Raw genomic sequence first — 21,852 nt, forward strand, 5'->3', positions numbered from 1 at the left:
CCTGTCAGGTAGGACGCAATCCAAGCGTGGGCCGCGCCGGAGATGCCCAACTCGGAGAGGGTGGAGAGGAGGATCTGATGGTTCACAGTATCGAAGGCAGCCGATAGGTCTAGAAGGATGAGAGCAGAGGAGAGAGAGTTAGCTTTAGCGGTGCGGAGCGCTTCCGTGATACAGAGGAGAGCAGTCTCAGTTAAATGACTAGTCTTGAAACCTGACTGATTTGGATCAAGAAGGTCATTCTGAGAGAGATAGCGGGAGAGCTGGCCAAGGACGGCACGTTCAAGAGTTTTGGAGAGAAAAGAAAGAAGGGATACTGGTCTGTAGTTGTTGACATTGGAGGGATCGAGTGTAGGTTTTTTCAGAAGGGGTGCAACTCTCGCTCTCTTGAAGACGGAAGGGACGTAGCCAGCGGTCAGGGATGAGTTGATGAGCGAGGTGAGGTAAGGGAGAAGTGTTTTAGGGAGCGTTTGACAGTGATGAGGGGTGGTCGTTTGACTGCGGCACCGTAGCGGATACAGGCAATGAGGCAGTGGTCGCTGAGATCCTGGTTGAAGACAGCGGAGGTGTACTTGGAGGGCCAGTTGGTCAGGATGACGTCTATGAGGGTGCCCTTGCTTACAGAGTTAGGGTTGTACCTGGTGGGTTCTTTGATGATTTGTGTGAGATTGAAGGCATCTAGCTTAGATTGTAGGACTGCCGGGGTGTTAAGCATATCCCAGTTTAGGTCACCTAGCAGAACAAACTCTGAAGCTAGATGGGGGGCAATCAATTCACAAATGGTGTCCAGGGCACAGCTGGGAGCTGAGGGGGGTCGGTAGCAGGCGGCAACAGTGAGAGACTTATTTCTGGAGAGAGTAATTTTCAGAATTAGTAGTTCGAACTGTTTGGGTATGGACCTGGAAAGTATGACATTACTTTGCAGGCTATCTCTGCAGTAGACTGCAACTCCTCCCCCTTTAGCAGTTCTATCTTGACGGAAGATGTTATAGTTGGGTATGGAAATCTCTGAATTTTTGGTGGCCTTCCTGAGCCAGGATTCAGACACGGCAAGGACATCAGGGTTAGCAGAGTGTGTTAAAGCAGTGAGTAAAACAAACTTAGGGAGGAGGCTTCTGATGTTGACATGCATGAAACCAAGGCTTTGTCGATCACAGAAGTCAACAAATGAGGGTGCCTGGGGACATGCAGGGCCTGGGTTTATCTCCACATCACCCGCGGAACAGAGAAGGAGTAGTATGAGGGTGCGGCTAAGGGCTATCAAAACTGGTCGCCTAGAGCGTTGGGGACAGAGAATTAGTGGAGCAGGTTTCTGGGCATGGTAGAATATATTCAGGGCATAATGCGCAGACAGGGGTATGGTGGGTTGTGGGTATGGCGGAGGTAAGCCCAGGCACTGGGTGATGATGAGAGAGGTTTTATCTCTGGACATGCTGGTTGTAATGGGTGAGGTCACCGCATATGTTGGAGATGGGACAAAGGAGGTATCAGGGGTATGAGGAGTGGGACTAGGGGCTCCATAGTGAACTAAAACAATGATAACTAACCTGAGCAACAGTATACAAGGCATATAGACATTTGAGAGAGACATACAGCGAGGCATACAGTAATCACAGGTGTTGAATTGGGAAAGCTAGCTAAAACAGTGGGTGAGACAACAGCTAATCAGCTAGCATAACAACAGCAGGTAAAATGGCATTGACTAGGCAACGGGGCCGACAGATAAAACAAACAAGCAGAATGGAGTACCGTGATTAATGGACAGTCCAGCGTGCATCAGCTATGTAGCCAAGTGATCAGAGTCCAGGGGCAGCGGTGGATGGGGCAGGGGGGCTGGGCTGGCGAGTGTTATCCAGGTTAAGAAAACTAACAATGACTAAGTAGCTTGTAGCTAGCTAGCTGGTAGCTAAATAGCTTGTAGCTAGCTAGCTGGTAGCTAAATAGCTTGTAGCTAGCTAGCTGGTAGCTAAATAGCTTGTAGCAGGCTAGCTGGTAGCTAAATAGCTTGTAGCTAGCTAGCTGGTTAGCTTCTGGAGGTTCTTGAGTGTGTTCTAAAAATAAAGATAATAGCGATTCCGTATCACATTGGGTGAGGCAGGTTTCCGGAAGGTATAAACAATTTTTTTTTTAATCGGGAAGAGATAGAAAGTACATATGGGCCACTGCGTTTTTGGGACGCGGCGATGCAGACGGTTAGCAGGCCTGTGCTAACAAGCTAACAGATTAGCAGGCCGGGGTAAACAAGGTAGTAGTTAGCGGACCTGGGCTAAACCAGCTAAACAAGCTAGCAGTTAGCATGCCGAGTTAGCAAGCAAGGAGATAGCGAGGGCTAGAGAGTTAGCCTTTGGAGGACGTTGCGATGGGGTGAGTCTGTTTATTCCTCTTCATGCGGTGACATCGATAGACCGGTCGTGGATCCGGGTATAGAAGCCCAGGAGTATGACTTAAATGGTAGCTCTGGCTGGCGGGCTAGCTTCAAGCTACGTGGGTGGAAACGCTAGCCAGGAGTAATCAACCAGGGTTGCTGTTTAGCTCGATAGCTAGTTGTGAAGATCCAGCTGAAGAATGTTCCGTTTGTGGTGGGAATCTGGGGGTAAAAAATTAAATAGGTCCGTTATGCTCTGGTTAGCGTCGCGTTGTTCGAACAGGCGAGAGCTTTCCGAGCTAAAGGTTAGCTGAAGACCGCTAGCATAGCTGGCTAGCTTCAGTTGAAGGGTTCCGGTTTCGGTTTCGAAGTAAATATAACTACTTTAGGAAAAGTAGCTACATTGGCGGGTTGCAGAAGAGTATTTGGAAGCTTAGGTTTAGCAAAATGTTTTTAAAGATATGCGAAGAAAAAATATCTAAAATATCTAAAACGAAAAAGAGACGATATTTACAGAGAGACGATACGACAGGACGAGTTACTGCTACGCCATCTTGTCTGTTCGCCATATGTCTGTTCAGGACTACACTACATGTCACCGGATATCTACAAAGAACAACAACAGTAGAAGATTTGTTGGAACCATTTTGGACAATCAGAGCCTTACAAGCATGCCGCGAAAAGGCCCAACCCCCTTTCCAAGGCGGCCCTGTTCACCGAGAGATCCACCGTGATCCCAGGCATTTCACATAAAGACATTCAAGATTTCTTACTCAAAGTGGGCGGCGGTTTGTGTGCAAAGTAACAATTAAACATAGTTAGTTAATTAGATAATAGTTAGTTAATCAGATTAATGTTAAAGTCATGTCTCGACAAGTGTTACCAGGTGAAGTATATGTAGCCAGGATTAAGACTCGAGCAGGGGGGCGAGTAGCATTCTAGCTGTGAGAGTTGTCGATTGAGTGTAGCCAGCCATGTGTGTCGTCCTCGCTGCAGAAGACACAGGTTCTTTCCTCTGTAGGGGATGCACAAGGAGGATTAGTTCTATGCATGGCTACAGTACAGGCATAGTCTGATACATGACAATAATAGTTTGCTCAAGATTAGGCAAATTAAGAATACATGTCTTGTTCTTCCAGCATGGGTGAGAAACAACTGTGTGTGTGTACATTTAAAAACAGATGTATTTTCTCATTGACTGATTCCTACAGAGAAGGTCTGAAGGGGAAGAGAGCTTTTGATTTCCATTTTCATGCAAATGGCTGTTGAACGTGTGTTTCTGTCAGAAAGAGAGATTTTTGATGTCTCTCTCTCTCTCTCTCTCTCTCTCTCTCTCTCTCTCTCTCTCTCTCTCTCTCTCTCTCTCTCTCTCTCTCTCTCTCTCGCTCTCTCTCACACACACTCATTAGTATGTCTCCGAGAACATAATACAATATCGATGTTGCTGTAATGAAAGTGTGAATTAAAGCACTTTAATTACAGTTTATCTTCTAGTCGCTGTGGGAACCGTCAATTAAAAGGAAAATAAAAATTAAGATGTTTAGCGCAAAAATGGTTTCCTGCGATATCGTCGTCCATACATTAGATCAACATGGTGGAGTTCTAGTCATCTATTACAGGGTAGGAGGGACGAACTGGGCCACCCAAACTTGTAATCTTTAGTTAGGTGTGTGTGTGTCCAAATTGAATTGTACAGTATGTTGGTGTTCTGTCCCCCCTCTCACTTGGTGTGTGTGTGTTAGTGTGTTTCCACCCACTCTCTCTTTCTTTCATCCTTTGTGTGTACATGTGTGCTTCTATATGTGTGTGTGAGTGAGAATTTGTGTGGCTCAATGTGTGTGTGTATATTTGTGTGTGTGTGTGTGTGTGTGTGTGTGTGTGTGTGTGTGTGTGTGTGTGTGTGTGTGTGTGTGTGTGTGTGTGTGTGTGTGTGTGTGTGTGTGTGTGTGTGTGTGTGTGTGTGTGTGTGTGTGTGTGTGTATATATGTGTGTGTGTGATTGTCAGCATGATTAATAGCTGCTTTTGAACTCTGCCAGACAATGGCGATGTCTGGAGCCAATCTCAAATCGCTCATCTCTCCCTGGTGTTACCGGGGCCATGCTGCAACTGCCTGCCCACCTCCAACTGCCATGTGGCCTCCAGGGGTCACCATCAGCAGGCCTCCAGGGGCTTCTGGGCCCCTCCTCCCCATCTACCTTAATGGAGAGGGGACATGTCACATGAGAGCGAGAGAGAGAGAGAGAGAGAGAGAGAGAGAGAGAGACCAGTACTCCGCTGAGAGCCGGACAAGACTAGAAGTGCATAGCTTTTAGCATGAGACCGATATCTTTCTTCTGTCTAGAAGTTTGTCACAAGAAGTTGCCTAATGATGGGGAAACTGAAGTTCTGAACAGTGTTTTTCTTCTTCCCCACATGTCATTGAAGTAAGAAACAAACAGATAATGGCAGCATAAGCAGTTAAAATACAACAGGAACATGTTTTTACATTTTTTGTAGCCATGCCTCTTGTGAATCAGAAATCACTTACTGAACATGACCAATCTGTTGTGTGTATAGTGGATAGTCACTGAGCTCATAATCATGTGGAAATGTTCCTCCAAACAGAGATGGACACATTATGTCTCCACTGCTAATCCTTTGAGGTTTTTCTCCTTAGGGATTGGAGAGGGTCAGAGACCACAGGAATAGAGATTTGATCTACATAATTGACAGAAGATGACAGGGAAAGAAAAAGACGGATGTCCCTGAAGCCTTTTCACTGTGCTGGCTGTCACTCCTACACACTCTCTCTCCTTTCTCTCTCTTTCGCACTCACTCACTTTAGCAGCTCCATTAACATGAATGTGAGCTGCTTCTGTAATCATCCTGTGAGCATTATGCCTGCCGGCGGTGCCGGCGGTAGCTGTAGCTTTGAGGCGGCAAGGGCCTTTCACATCCTGTGATTAAACCCCACCTATATCAACACAATGGTGCCAATTTAAATGCAAATGCTGACATTCCCATCACTCAGCCCGCACCCCGTTTACCAACCCCGGCATCAGGTGTATCTACACTGATTCTCAGTGTGTGTAAGAGTGTGACGGTTGATGTATGCGCATGTATCTGATAGCAATGAAGACATCATTTGGTAATGCCCTCTATAACTCTCTGTTTCTGAGGTTTATTCACAGCAGTGTTGATTTGGCTCGTCATCTTCTATTTCTGTTAGCATCTGGTCTTGTGTTTAGCTGCTTGTCTCTCCAGACCCTGGTCTTGTGTTTAGCTGCTTGCCTCTCCAGACCCAGGTCTTGTGTTTAGCTGCTTGCCTCTCCAGACCCAGGTCTTGTGTTTAGCTGCTTGTCTCTCCAGACCCTGGCCTTGTGTTTAGCTGCTTGTCTCTCCAGACCCAGGTCTTGTGTTTAGCTGCTTGTCTCTCCAGGCCCAGGTCTTGTGTTTAGCTGCTTGTCTCTCCAGACCCAGGTCTTGTGTTTAGCTGCTTGTCTCTCCAGACCCAGGTCTTGTGTTTAGCTGCTTGTCTCTCCAGACCCAGGTCTTGTGTTTAGCTGCTTGTCTCTCCAGACCCAGGTCTTGTGTTTAGCTGCTTGTCTCTCCAGGCCCAGGTCTTGTGTTTAGCTGCTTGTCTCTCCAGACCCAGGTCTTGTGTTTAGCTGCTTGCCTCTCCAGACCCAGGTCTTGTGTTTAGCTGCTTGCCTCTCCAGACCCAGGTCTTGTGTTTAGCTGCTTGTCTCTCCAGACCCTGGCCTTGTGTTTAGCTGCTTGTCTCTCCAGACCCAGGTCTTGTGTTTAGCTGCTTGTCTCTCCAGGCCCAGGTCTTGTGTTTAGCTGCTTGTCTCTCCAGACCCAGGTCTTGTGTTTAGCTGCTTGCCTCTCCAGACCCAGGTCTAGTCTTCCCTGTGGTGTTGGTTTACTTTATCTTTAATATCAGCTCAACCCCGGCCTACTGAATATATAAGGATTTAGTGTCTAGTTACATTGCTGCTTGGGTAGGAGCTTTTTCTCCCAGTTCATCATGTATTGATTTCACTGGCGGTAAAATGTAAAACGTGTTGCCATAAAAGCTGATATGCTACCGAGGGCCTCATTTAAACCCACAAAGTAATGTGCCCCAGACACAGCAATACCATGATGAGATTCTCCCCTCGCAACGTGCACTAGGGCAGCCGGGAGAAATTTAAAGGATATAATTAACATAAAAATCATTAAAATTCAAGTAAATGCTGGAGCTAGCTCCATAACCACCAGCACTCAGTTAGGGCTGTCGCCCCATTTTGTTGCACAGTACATCATAGATGACTGGCCAGTTATGGAAGTATGATAAACAAGCCTCTCTGGGTGGTGGGTGGAGGGGAGGCTACAGTGGGTGGCGCATCGTGTGCACCACTAATTAGATTCCCCTGTCCCATTTCCTGTCTCTGGCTCTCCTGTTTTCCTGATGAAAAGACATCAGAGTGGAGAGGAGAGACAGAGCTAGCGGAATAAAACTTAGTATCATAGTATCGTTCCTACCCCAAACACAGGGAACCCCCTTGGGATAGTTCCATTATGGTGACTTTGTGTGACAATGGTTATTTTCCTCGGTCTGTTACTATCTTACCCTTAAGTGTGTGGAACAAGTCAAATCATTAGGATGTATCTTTTGTTTCTCAAAACACCATGAATACCTATGGATAACAAAGCAAGTCATGTTAACCCCCTCAATATCTAGATATACCTGGCTACAGCAGTATTTCCCTGCCCTGGTCCTCCAGTACCCCCAACAGTACACATACTTAAAACATGTGTGCTGTTGGTGGTACTGGAGCACCAGGATTACAATAAACATGTGTACTGTTGGTGGTACTGGAGCACCAGGGTTACAATAAACATGTGTACTGTTGGTGGTACTGGAGCACCAGGGTTACAATAAACATGTGTACTGTTGGGGATACTGGAGCACCAGGGTTACAATAAACATGTGTACTGTTGGGGGTACTGGAGCACCAGGGTTACAATAAACATGTGTACTGTTGGTGATACTGGAGCACCAGGGTTACAATAAACATGTGTACTGTTGGGGATACTGGAGCACCAGGGTTACAATAAACATGTGTACTGTTGGTGGTACTGGAGCACCAGGGTTACAATAAACATGTGTACTGTTGGGGGTACTGGAGCACCAGGGTTACAATAAACATGTGTACTGTTGGGGGTACTGTAGCACCAGGGTTACAATAAACATGTGTACTGTTGGTGGTACTGGAGCACCAGGGTTACAATAAACATGTGTACTGTTGGTGATACTGGAGCACCAGGGTTACAATAAACATGTGTACTGTTGGTGATACTGGAGCACCAGGGTTACAATAAACATGTGTACTGTTGGGGGTACTGGAGCACCAGGGTTACAATAAACATGTGTACTGTTGGTGATACTGGAGCACCAGGGTTACAAGAAACACGTGTACTGTTGGTGATACTGGAGCACCAGGGTTACAATAAACATGTGTACTGTTGGGGGTACTGGAGCACCAGGGTTACAATAAACATGTGTAGGCGAATAATTACAATTTTGCAGATTAACACTGGAGTGATAAATGATCAGATGGTCATGTACAGGTAGAGATATTGGTGTGCAAAAGAGCAGAAAAGTAAATAAATATAAACAGTATGGGGAAGAGGTAGGTAAAATTGGGTGGGCTATTTACCGATAGACTATGTACAGCTGCAGCGATCGGTTAGCTGCTCAGATAGCAGATGTTTGAAATTGGTGAGGGAGATAAGTCTCCAACTTCAGCAATTTTTGCAATTCGTTCAAGTCACAGGCAGCAGAGAACTGGAACGAAAGGCGGGCAAATGAGGTGTTGTCTTTAGGGATGATCAGTGAGATACACCTGCTGGAGCGCGTGCTACGGGTGCGTGTTGCCATCGTGACCAGTGAACTGAGATAAGGCGGAGCTTTACCTAGCATGGACTTGTAGATGACCTGGAGCCAGTGGGTCTGGCGACGAATATGTAGCGAGGGCCAGCCGACTAGAGCATACAGGTCGCAGTGGTGGGTGGTATAAGGTGCTTTAGTAACAAAACGGATGGCACTGTGATAAACTGCATCCAGTTTGCTGAGTAGAGTATTGGAGGCCATTTTGTAGATGACATCGCCGAAGTCTAGGATCGGTAGGATAGTCAGTTTTACTAGGGTAAGTTTGGCGGCGTGAGTGAAGGAGGCTTTGTTGAGGAATAGAAAGCCAACTCTAGATTTGATTTTAGATTGGAGATGTTTGATATGAGTCTGGAAGGAGAGCTTACAGTCTGCCAGACACCTAGGTACTTATAGATGTCCACATATTCTAGGTCGGAACCATCCAGGGTGGTGATGCTAGTCGGGCGTGCGGGTGCAGGCAGCGAACGGTTGAAAAGCATGCATTTGCTTTTACTAGCGTTTAATAGCAGTTGGAGGCCACGGAAGGAGTGTTGTATGGCATTGAAGCTTGTTTGGAGGTTAGATAGCACAGTGTCCAAGGACGGGCCGGAAGTATACAGAATGGTGTCGTCTGCGTAGAGGTGGATCAGGGAATCGCCCGCAGCAAGAGCAACATCATTGATATATACAGAGAAAAGAGTCGGCCCGAGAATTGAACCCTGTGGCACCCCCATAGAGACTGCCAGAGGACCGGACAGCATGCCCTCCGATTTGACACACTGAACTCTGTCTGCAAAGTAGTTGGTGAACCAGGCAAGGCAGTCATCAGAAAAACCGAGGCTACTGAGTCTGCCGATAAGAATAGGGTGATTGAAAGAGTCGAAAGCCTTGGCAAGGTCTTTTATCAATGGCGGTTATGATATCGTTTAGTACCTTGAGCGTGGCTGAGGTGCACCCGTGACCGGCTCGGAAACCAGATTGCACAGCGGAGAAGGTACTGTTGGGGATACTGGAGCACCAGGGTTACAATAAACAGGTGTACTGTTGGGGATACTGGAGCACCAGGGTTACAATAAACATGTGTAATGTTGGGGATACTGGAACACCAGGATTACAATAAACATGTGTACTGTTGGTGGTACTGGAGCACCAGGGTTACAATAAACATGTGCACTGTTGGTGGTACTGGGGCACCAGGGTTACAATAAACATGTGCACTGTTGGTGGTACTGGAGCACCAGGGTTACAATAAACATGTGTACTGTTGGGGATACTGGAGCACCAGGGTTACAATAAACACGTGTACTGTTGGGGATACTGGAGCACCAGGGTTACAATAAACATGTGTACTGTTGGTGGTACTGGAGCACCAGGGTTACAATAAACATGTGTACTGTTGGTGGTACTGGAGCACCAGGGTTACAATAAACATGTGTACTGTTGGTGGTACTGGAGCACCAGGGTTACAATAAACGTGTACTGTTGGTGGTACTGGAGCACCAGGATTACAATAAACATGCGTACTGTTGGGGGTACTGGAGCACCAGGATTACAATAAACATGCGTACTGTTGGGGGTACTGGAGCACCAGGATTACAATAAACATGCGTACTGTTGGGGGTACTGGAGCACCAGGATTACAATAAACATGCGTACTGTTGGGGATACTGGAGCACCAGGGTTGGGAAACATGGCTACAGTATTCTTCAGAACCCTAATGATCTGTCAGTCGTGAGATCGCCTCCTCCTCCACCACTCTGGGATGGAAATGAAGAGTTCCATTTTTTTCCTCCCTTCAATGAGTCCTCCTTGAGAATTGATGAGCAAAGAGCCTTGTGTTGATCACAGACCAACAAGGGGTAGGGAGGAAGGTTACTGGAGGGGCCTGGAGACAGGGGAGAGACTGGAGGGGATCGTGTGGAATAGAGGGGCTCTCATCTGGGATGTGTAGGCCTACCTCGGGACCCACTTCACCGCAGGAGAGCTAACTGCTTAGTACCGTCATACTGTATATATAAATGGAATACATCTCCCTTAATGGCTCTGGCACTAAGCTAACCTGGGCCCAGTCCCAGGGAGGCAGCCAGGATAGGCAGGGCATTAGGATAGTCTTTGGTGAGGCAGTGTTGGGTCAAAAACCTCCCTGTGGGCATGGTTGGGTTCTCTCTCTACTGCTGCCTCTCCTCTCCTGGCCACAGGGAGTGTGGAAATGCTGGAAATGCTTGGTTTGTTGTTTTTGACAAAAAAAGAGAAATAATTACTGAACTTGTTTTTACCTGGATTCCGTGGCACGGTTAGCTTCTAACAGCTAGGACTGTTATTTCTTGTTTCGGAATCGCACTTAACAGACAGGTTGACGCCTGCTTGACAGAGCCGCTAACCAGTTGCTAGCTAAGCTGCTAGAAATCAAGCTAACGAATTTAGTCCCAGATGAGTTTTGCAATGGAGCCCTTTTTGTCTGGAGAAGTAAATGAACAGTTCCAGCTCTGTAGGAGCTGTATCTACTACTCTTTGTTTCAGGACAAACTGGATCACTCTGAGTTCCAATACACTCTAATGATGATTTGAAAAAAGTTGCATGAAAGGAATGAGCTCTGCTTTGTTTTTTTTGCGCAGGCTGTACACACTTCATCAGTCCCTCATTCACAATTTGACAATCACTTCATAATGCCGTGAATTTCCTGGCGGCTTCACCATTCTGGGGCCGTAATGCCCACTAAAAAAATCCATGCCTTTTGTGGCCAGTGACCGTTGTGCCCATGGGCTGAAAATAATCATTATAATTCCCTTCGCCTGGCTGCATGCTCCAAAGCACCTCGAACTCACATGGCTCTCTGTCACGCGGGTCTTTCTCACAGGCTAGAAGTGAAGACAGACACATCGGAGATGCAACTGTGCGCATCCTTATCCAAGTCCAAGCTGCATATTGTAGATATTGGAAAAACATTCCATATTTACTTTCCGTCAGCCAACAAGATTAAGCCAAACAAACAACAAAAGAACTAGCCTATGTCAATCTACCATCCCCGATAGTACAAAAGTTGACCTATTCTGTGTGAGAAATAAATATTATAAACATAGTCTGGGACAGATGTGGTATGCGATAGATCCCAAATTTATACAACCATTAAGCATCAGATCAGAACATTTAGCTTAAAATGTTGATAAACTATTAGGTTATTTCTTCACATTATAAGCACAGCAATACGCACACGGGCAGTAAGCTATAAGCACAGCAATACGCACACGGGCAGTAGGCTATAAGCACAGCAATACGCACACGGGCAGTAAGCTATAAGCACAGCAATACGCACACGGGCAGTAAGCTATAAGCACAGCAATACGCACACGGGCAGTAAGCTATAAGCACAGCAATACGCACACGGGCAGTAAGCTATAAGCACAGCAATACGCACACGGGCAGTAAGCTATAAGCACAGCAATACGCACACGGGCAGTAAGCTATAAGCACAGCAATACGCACACGGGCAGTAGGCTATAAGCACAGCAATACGCACACGGGCAGTAAGCTATAAGCACAGCAATACGCACACGGGCAGTAAGCTATAAGCACAGCAATACGCACACGGGCAGTAAGCTATAAGCACAGCAATACGCACACGGGCAGTAAGCTATAAGCGCGAATGTTCCATTAGCGGGAAAACACCATTGTCAAAGTGCATTTCTATGGTGAAACTTATCTTCCCCAAACTTGAAACGTGCTGTGTATGTATGCCAGTTAGACTCTACACCCCTTGTAAAGCAGATTAATGTGCTTCATTTTAAGAAGTTATTTGGCCACTTTAGTTGTGATACAAACTGGGCCTAGCAAGTAGCGCAGTGGCAGAGGCGTCACAACTGACCTGGGTTCAATCCCGGGCTGTGTCACAACAGGTCGTGACTGGTAGTACCATAGGGAGGCGCACAATTGTTCCAGTGTTGTCCAGGTTAGGGGAGGGTTTGGCCGGGGGGGCTTTACTTGGCTCATCGTGCTCAAGCAACTCCTTGTGGCGGACCGGGAGCCTGCATGCTGACTTCGGTCATCAGTTGAACAGTGTTTCCTCCCATTGGTTTGGCTGGCTTCTGGCTTAAACGGGCGGATGTTAAGAAGCTCTGTTTGGCGGGTCATGTTTTAGTCCAGGGAAAAAAAAATACATGTCATCTATGTACTTAAATAGTGATTGGAGGACGCTTTTCCCCTGGTTCATTTTCATGCCAGTCAGGTAAGCTATACTCCTGTTGTAAAGAGAAGCAATGTGCTTAATAATAGGAAAGTTGATAAATAAATATAGTAGGCCTAGCCTATAGGAAGCTGATGGGATCCTCCTCTTTTTAATAGAGGCCTCAATTGCATAGCATAAAGAAATGTTGCGCTACTTGAGGTCATGGGCTCTCATTAAGAGATTGATTCGATTTTCGATTACATTCGCATTGATGTCAGAGTGATTAGAGGGACAATAGAGTGCTGAGTACCAGATGGTTAGCAAGTTTGGTATGCTACTAATGACCATCAGCAGCATCAGAGCTTAGAGAAGCCTAATTAATGTGACTAAACGGTCACATGGAATTTGACTGCCATCATGACTCGTGACCGCCGGTGTAGCGGTAATGTGATCATCGTAACAACCCTAGCTGAGACATTCTTACTAATCTGCTAGAGAACCAGTTCAGATTCAAGTGTAACTTTTGTGTGACTGAAGCCTTTAGTGAGTGGTCAAATGCTTTAATATTTAATCATTTCTGCTCTCCAAATTCATATTTATTATATAAATAGCCCCATTTAATTTTGTCTGGCTTGCTGTTTCAAATTAAATTGTTTATTTCTGAATGTCTGTTTTTCTTTCACTCGCTCCCTCTTTCTTTTTCTCTCTCCCTTTTTCAATCACCTTTCCTCTTCTCCCTGGCTCTTTCTGTCTCTACTATCACTCTTTTTCTCTCTCTCCCTCTCCTCCTCCTCGCCCAACACTAACACCAGCTCCCCCATCATTATTAAAAAAAGGTAAAAGAGAACATCGCTCTGAGCCGACAGAGACGGTTAATATGGAAGTGGCCCCTGTTTCGCTTATCAATGGGAGCGGCCCTCTGACAGAGCTGTTAATAACAGACCAGCCTTGTTTGTCCCCCATCTCCGTCTTTGTCCTCTTTTCTCCTCTCTCGCTCCTGTCTTTTCCCCTCTCCTTCACCCCTGTGTCTATCTCCTTTTTCCCTCCATCAGTCAATCACTCTCACCTCACTTTGCCTTTCTCAACTCTTATCCCCCCTTCTCTTTCTCCTGAAATCCCTTTATTATACAAATCCCAATAAATGCTCTCTCTATCTGTTTTAGTAGTAGTAGTAGTATTGATGGTGTTAACCTTGCAGTCGTGGACTAAATCGTATCCCAATGTCCTGAAAATGTACAGAAAACATACAACTACAACTCCTCACAGAGAGATATGAAATGCTCTGAACTATGTTACATGATCTTTCCTCAAACGTACCCCCCCTTTTCCCTCTCTCCATTATAGGGGTTACGAGGATCCCATCGAGGCGGAGATGATTGACGAGCGACACCCCTACATCCATGGCATGTACCCGGCCCCCCTGGCCCAGCCCGAGAGGGGGAGCATGGCCAGCCTGGACCGCCTTGCTGGCCGCCGCTCGCCCTCCATCGACAGCATCCGCAAGGACCCGCGTTGGCGTGACCCCGATCTGCAAGAGGTCATAGCCATGCTGGGCCACCCCATCGACCCAGTCAAGTCTAACGCCGCCGCATATCTGCAGCACCTGTGCTACGAAAATGACAAGATCAAGAAAGATGTGCGCCAGCTGAAGGGGATACCGGTGCTGGCAAGCCTGCTGGACCACCCCAAGGCTGAGGTCCACCGCAAGGCCTGCGGAGCCCTGAGAAACATCTCCTACGGCAAGGACCACGACAACAAGGTGGCCATCAAGAACTGTGACGGTATCCCCGCCCTTGTCCGCCTGCTGAGGAAGACCAACGACATGGAGGTCCGCGAGCTGATCACAGGTGAGTTACAGAGACCATAGTGCCTACTGTACATCAAGAATCAACAGAGGTAAGTTACTGTAGACCAATACTATGTACCTACTACAGTATTATACAGTAGGGATGTGACAAGTTGAAGAAAATAAATAAAGTATATACTGCATTTTTTTATTGTTTAAACATGAGTATTTTTAATGATTTCAGAATTGAAACCTAACCTTAACCACACTGCCAACCTTATGCCTAAAATTATGACCAAAAAGATGAAACAAATGTGAGTTTGTGGCTGTGGTAACTAGTGGTAACTAGTGGAAACCCTAGCAACGGTGGTATTAATGCCGTTTTAGGTTCTCTGTTGTGTACCTCTCTTCCGTGTTCTCAGTTGTCAGTACGTCCTTAATGCCCCACTTCTCATCAATGTGATGGCTCGTTGCAGTGATGCATGACAGCGTGTTCATAGTTGTCCATAGTCATCCTGTTGGTAAAGAGCCACTGAACAGGCTGTTTGGCACATTTGTTTTTCTGTTGCTCATTAGAAGAAACTAAAATTCAGTCTTGGAGTTGTGTTTCCTAACCGATTCCGCGTTTGGTTAATGATGTTTGTCCCCCATGAGACACTGTAGATGCAGAAGCCTATTTAATTTTCTCAAAAACCCCAGAATGAATCTGAGATAGTTAAATCATTTTGACATTTTTGCTGAGAGTATGTTTTAGTTGTGCAATTTTACATCTAACTAAGGTGTTTGGTGCAGTATTTCTCAAGTTAAAAAATGCTTGACATATTGTCTTATGTAAACAAAGTCAGAGCTGATTGGCAGGTCTGTCTAATTGTCTATGCTATTGGATACAGAGCAATCACAGCAGCTGTTCACCCCATGTTAGAGGGCAAATGGACATCTTCAAACCCAACCTTCATTTACGTGTTGTGATGCACGGAGGTTCTAAATTCTGTTTTAGACCAGACTGACTTTATGACAAATGTTCCTATTTATTTACACTTTGTAGTTTCTGACTCCTATCGATGCCACAAAGGCCATTTTCAGAGTTTGAACTTTGTCCTTACAGAGCAATCATTGTACAATTTCTCCATCAGGGCCTTCACGGTTTTTCGACACGCCGTCTTGTCGTCTGGTTCTAGATATACCATTAGGGTATTGTAGCCGACATCCTCTTCCATTGACAATGGCTGCATTTCAACTGCAATCATTTCTGCAATCAGGCTGTGATTTCCTCACTCCGACCCTTATCGCGCTGCTGCCAACAACGGAATGTGTGTGTCACAGTGCGTCTTTCAGCAATGCACCTGTACTGCCACTGTACAAGTTTGTATTTGATTACCTTATCATTTAACTTCTCAAAGTAATGCCATGCAGGACTTCCCTGTCTCACTCTGCCATTTTCCCAACTTTTAACGATGATGACAGGCAGAGCGATTTACATTCTTGGCAAATAATTTGAAAGATGCATATCTCCTCCTACTTACAGCATTGTAGCATTAGGTATTTGTTTCATTTAAATGTTTCCTTTATGATGATGGTCGGAACCTGGTAGTTTTGTAATAACTGCACTGTGATATACATTTTTTAAATGGTTTTAACGATCCCAATTTTGTTTAAATGTCACACCCGAATTATACAACACAGGTGAGTTCTACAGACCAACACTAGCTACAGCTCCGCAGCTGTAAATAGGTTAACACTAGCTACAGCTCCGCAGCTGTAAATAGGTCAACACTAGCTACAGCTCCGCAGCTGTAAGTAGGTCAACACTAGCTACAGCTCCGCAGCTGTAAATAGGTCAACACTAGCTACAGCTCCGCAGCTGTAAATAGGTGGCCCTCTTGAATCATGTGGGAACAGCAGACTGGTATAGGGATTGATTGAATATGTCCGTAAACACACCGGCCAGATGGTCTGCGCATGCTCTGAGGGCGCGGCTGGGGATGCCGTCTGGGCCTGCAGCCTTGCGAGGGTTAACACGTTTAAATGTCTTACTCACCTCGGCTGCAGTGAAGGAGAGACCGCATGTTTTCGTTGCAGGCCGTGTCAGTGGCACTGTATTGTCCTCAAAGCGGGCAAAAAAGTTATTTAGTCTGCCAGTCTGCCAGGTTTCTTCTTGTAGTCCGTGATTGACTGTAGTCCCTGCCACATGCCTTTTGTGTCTGAGCCGTTGAATTGAGATTCTACTTTGTCTCTGTACTGACGCTTAGCTTGTTTGATAGCCTTGCGGAGGGAATAGCTGCACTGTTTGTATTCGGTCATGTTACCAGACACCTTGCCCTGATTAAAAGCAGTGGTTCGCGCATTCAGTTTCACGCGAATGCTGCCATCAATCCACGTTTTCTGGTTAGGGAATGTTTTTATCGTTGCTATTGGAACGACATCTTCAACGCACGTTCTAATGAACTCGCACACCGAATCAGCGTATTCGTCAATATTGTTATCTGACGCAATGCGAAACATGTCCCAGTCCACGTGATGGAAGCAGTCTTGGAGTGTGGAGTCAGCTTGGTCGGACCAGCGTTGGACAGACCTCGGCGTGGGAGCCTCTTGTTTTAGTTTCTGTCTGTAGGCAGGGATCAACAAAATGGAGTCGTGGTGCGGAGCTGTAGCTAGTGTTGACCTATTTACAGCTGCGGAGCTGTAAATAGGTCAACACTAGCTACAGCTCCGCAGCTGTAAATAGGTCAACACTAGCTACAGCTCCGCAGCTGTAAATAGGTCAACACTAGCTACAGCTCCGCAGCTGTAAATAGGTCAACACTAGCTACAGCTCCGCAGCTGTAAATAGGTCAACACTAGCTACAGCTCCGCAGCTGTAAATAGGTCAACACTAGCTACAGCTCCGCAGCTGTAAATAGGTCAACACTAGCTACAGCTCCGCAGCTGTAAATAGGTCAACACTAGCTACAGCTCCGCAGCTGTAAATAGGTCAACACTAGCTACAGCTCCACAGCTGTAAATAGGTCAACACTAGCTATAGCTCCTCAGCTGTAAATAGGTCAACACTAGCTACAGCTCCGCAGCTGTAAATAAGTCAACATTAGCTACAGCTCCTCGGCTGTAAATAAGTCAACACTAGCTATAGCTCCTCAGCTGTAAATAGGCCAACACTAACTATAGCGCCTCAGCTGTAAATAAATCAATACTAGCTACAGCTCCTCGGCTGTAAATAAGTCAACACTAGCTATAGCTCCTCAGCTGTAAATAGGCCAACACTAGCTACAGCTCCTCGGCTGTAAATAGGCCAACACTAGCTATAGCTCCTCAGCTGTAAATTTTACATTTACATTTACATTTAAGTCATTTAGCAGACGCTCTTATCCAGAGCGACTTACAAATTGGTGCATTCACCTTATGACATCCAGTGGAACAGTCACTTTACAATAGTGCATCTAAAACTTAAGGGGGGGGTGAGAGGGATTACTTATCCTATCCTAGGTATTCCTTAAAGAGGTGGGGTTTCAGGTGTCTCCGGAAGGTGGTGATTGACTCCGCTGTCCTGGCGTCGTGAGGGAGTTTGTTCCACCATTGGGGGCCAGGGCAGCGAACAGTTTTGACTGGGCTGAGCGGGAGCTGTACTTCCTCAGTGGTAGGGAGGCGAGCAGGCCAGAGGTGGATGAACGCAGTGCCCTTGTTTGGGTGTAGGGCCTGATCAGAGCCTGGAGGTACTGAGGTGCCGTTCCCCTCACAGCTCCGTAGGCAAGCACCATGGTCTTGTAGCGGATGCGAGCTTCAACTGGAAGCCAGTGGAGAGAACGGAGGAGCGGGGTGACGTGAGAGAACTTGGGAAGGTTGAACACCAGACGGGCTGCGGCGTTCTGGATGAGTTGAAGGGGTTTAATGGCACAGGCAGGGAGCCCAGCCAACAGCGAGTTGCAGTAATCCAGACGGGAGATGACAAGTGCCTGGATTAGGACCTGCGCCGCTTCCTGTGTGAGGCAGGGTCGTACTCTGCGGATGTTGTAGAGCATGAACCTACAGGAACGGGCCACCGCCTTGATGTTGGTTGAGAACGACAGGGTGTTGTCCAGGATCACGCCAAGGTTCTTGGTGCTCTGGGAGGAGGACACAATGGAGTTGTCAACCGTGATGGCGAGATCATGGAACGGGCAGTCCTTCCCCGGGAGGAAGAGCAGCTCCGTCTTGCCGAGGTTCAGCTTGAGGTGGTGATCCGTCATCCACACTGATATGTCTGCCAGACATGCAGAGATGCGATTCGCCACCTGGTCATCAGAAGGGGGAAAGGAGAAGATTAATTGTGTGTCGTCTGCATAGCAATGATAAGAGAGACCATGTGAGGTTATGACAGAGCCAAGTGACTTGGTGTATAGCGAGAATAGGAGAGGGCCAAGAACAGAGCCCTGGGGGACACCAGTGGTGAGAGCGCGTGGTGAGGAGACAGATTCTCGCCACGCCACCTGGTAGGAGCGACCTGTCAGGTAGGACGCAATCCAAGCGTGGGCCGCGCCGGAGATGCCCAACTCGGAGAGGGTGGAGAGGAGGATCTGATGGTTCACAGTATCGAAGGCAGCCGATAGATCTAGAAGGATGAGAGCAGAGGAGAGAGAGTTAGCTTTAGCAGTGCGGAGCGCCTCCGTGATACAGAGGAGAGCAGTCTCAGTTGAATGACTAGTCTTGAAACCTGACTGATTTGGATCAAGAAGGTCATTCATAGAGAGATAGCGGGAGAGCTGGCCAAGGACGGCACGTTCAAGAGTTTTGGAGAGAAAAGAAAGAAGGGATACTGGTCTGTAATTGTTGACATCGGAGGGATCGAGTGTAGGTTTTTTCAGAAGGGGTGCAACTCTCGCTCTCTTGAAGACGGAAGGGACGTAGCCAGCGGTCAGGGATGAGTTGATGAGCGAGGTGAGGTAAGGGAGAAGGTCTCCGGAAATGGTCTGGAGAAGAGAGGAGGGGATAGGGTCAAGCGGGCAGGTTGTTGGGCGGCCGGCCGTCACAAGACGCGAGATTTCATCTGGAGAGAGAGGGGAGAAAGAGGTCAGAGCACAGGGTAGGGCAGTGTGAGCAGAACCAGCGGTGTCGTTTGACTTAGCAAACGAGGATCGGATGTCGTCGACCTTCTTTTCAAAATGGTTGACGAAGTCATCTGCAGAGAGGGAGGAGGGGGAGGGGGAGGAGGATTCAGGAGGGAGGAGAAGGTGGCAAAGAGCTTCCTAGGGTTAGAGGCAGATGCTTGGAATTTAGCGTGGTAGAAAGTGGCTTTAGCAGCAGAGACAGAGGAGGAAAATGTAGAGAGGAGGGAGTGAAAGGATGCCAGGTCCGCAGGGAGGCGAGTTTTCCTCCATTTCCGCTCGGCTGCCCGGAGCCCTGTTCTGTGAGCTCGCAATGAGTCATCGAGCCACGGAGCGGGAGGGGAGGACCGAGCCGGCCTGGAGGATAGGGGACATAGAGAGTCAAGGGATGCAGAGAGGGAGGAAAGGAGGGTTGAGGAGGCAGAATCAGGAGATAGGTGGGAGAAGGTTTGATCGGAGGGAAGAGATGATAGGATGGAAGAGGAGAGAGTAGCGGGGGAGAGAGAGCGAAGGTTGGGACGGCGCGATACCATCCGAGTAGGGGCAGTGTGGGAGGTGTTGGATGAGAGCGAGAGGGAAAAGGATACAAGGTAGTGGTCGGAGACTTGGAGGGGAGTTGCAATGAGGTTAGTGGAAGAACAGCATCTAGTAAAGATGAGGTCGAGCGTATTGCCTGCCTTGTGAGTAGGGGGGAAGGTGAGAGGGTGAGGTCAAAAGAGGAGAGGAGTGGAAAGAAGGAGGCAGAGAGGAAAGAGTCAAAGGTAGACGTGGGGAGGTTAAAGTCGCCCAGAACTGTGAGAGGTGAGCCGTCCTCAGGAAAGGAGCTTATCAAGGCATCAAGCTCATTGATGAACTCTCCGAGGGAACCTGGAGGGCGATAAATGATAAGGATGTTAAGCTTGAAAGGGCTAGTAACTGTGACAGCATGGAATTCAAAGGAGGCGATAGACAGATGGGTAAGGGGAGAAAGAGAGAATGACCACTTGGGAGAGATGAGGATCCCGGTGCCACCACCCCGCTGACCAGACGCTCTCGGGGTGTGCGAGAACACGTGGGCGGACGAAGAGAGAGCAGTAGGAGTAGCAGTGTTGTCTGTGGTGATCCATGTTTCCGTCAGTGCCAAGAAGTCGAGGGACTGGAGGGAGGCATAGGCTGAGATGAATTCTGCCTTGTTGACCGCAGATTGGCAGTTCCAGAGGCTACCGGAGACCTGGAACTCCACGTGGGTCGTGCGCGCTGGGACCACCAGAGTAGGGTGGCCGCGGCCACGCGGTGTGGAGCGATTTTATGGTCTGTGCAGAGAGGAGAGAACAGGGATAAACAGACACATAGTTGACAGGCTACAGAAGAGGCTACGCTAATGCAAAGGAGATTGGAATGACAAGTGGACTACACGTCTCGAATGTTCAGAAAGTTAAGCTACGTAGCAAGAATCTTATTGACTAAAATGATTAAAATGATACAGTACTGCTGAAGTAGGCCAGCTGGCAGTGGGTGCGTTGTTGACACTACACTAATCAAGTCGTTCCGTTGAGTGTAATAGTTTCTGCAGTGTTGCTATTCGGGGGCTAGCTGGCTAGCTAGCAGTGTTGTTTACGTTACGTTGCGTTAAAAGAATGACAATAGATGGCTAGCGAACCTAGAAAATCGCTCTAGACTACACAATTATCTTTGATACAAAGACGGCTATGTAGCTAGCTATGTAGCTAGCTACGATCAAACAAATCAAACCGTTGTACTGTAATGAAATGAAGTGAAAATGTGATACTACCTGTGAATGCGACCGGGTTGTTGAGTTCTATACAGAAGACGTTGGCTAGCGTTGGCTAGCTAGCAGAGTCACCTACGTTAAGGACGACAAATAGCTGGCTAGCTAACCTCGGTAAATTAAGATAATCACTCTAAGACTACACACTCTAAACCTAAACAACACAATTATCTTGGATACGATGATACCAAGACAGCAAAGACAGCTATGTAGCTAGCTAACACTACACTAATCAAGTCGTTCAGTTGAGTGTAATAGTTTCTCCAGTGCAGCTAATCAGTGGACGTTAGCTAGCTGGCTAGTGAAGACTACGTTAGGACGGCGAAATACGATAATTACGCAATTATCTTTGATACAAAGATAATAGGCCAAATAGGCCAACAATAGCTACAGCTCCTCGGCTGTAAATAGGCCAACACTAGCTACAGCTACAGCTCCTCGGCTGTAAATAAGTCAACACTAGCTATAGCTCCTCAGCTGTAAATAGGCCAACACTAACTACAGCTCCTCGGCTGTAAATAAGTCAACACTAGCTACAGCTCCTCGGCTGTAAATAAGTCAACACTAGCTACAGCTCCTCGGGCTGTAAATAAGTCAACACTAGCTATAGCTCCTCAGCTGTAAATAGGCCAACACTGGCTACAGCTCCTCGGCTGTAAGTAAGTCAACACTAGCTATAGCTCCTCAGCTGTAAATAGGCCAACACTAGCTACAGATCCTCAGCTGTAAATAGGTCAACACTAGCTATAGCTCCTCAGCTGTAAATAAGTCAACACTAGCTACATTTCCTCGGCTGTAAAT

The 21,852-nt window shown here is 47.2% G+C and overlaps 1 protein-coding gene across 14 annotated transcripts in view; it reads left to right on the forward strand.

Moving 5' to 3' along the window:
• The window catches only part of LOC124036470 (armadillo repeat protein deleted in velo-cardio-facial syndrome homolog), a 355,671-nt gene that overhangs the window by 266,434 nt on the left and 67,385 nt on the right, over positions 1–21,852 (forward strand). For all 14 annotated transcript variants that reach the window (XM_046351093.1, XM_046351099.1, XM_046351092.1 and 11 more), the window contains one exon: positions 13,767–14,269. In XM_046351093.1, the coding sequence (XP_046207049.1) occupies positions 13,767–14,269 (503 nt within the window). The remainder of the gene's footprint in view (positions 1–13,766; positions 14,270–21,852) is intronic.

The sequence above is a fragment of the Oncorhynchus gorbuscha genome, linkage group LG05 (genome assembly GCF_021184085.1).
Source record: "Oncorhynchus gorbuscha isolate QuinsamMale2020 ecotype Even-year linkage group LG05, OgorEven_v1.0, whole genome shotgun sequence".
Lineage (NCBI taxonomy): Eukaryota > Metazoa > Chordata > Actinopteri > Salmoniformes > Salmonidae > Oncorhynchus > Oncorhynchus gorbuscha.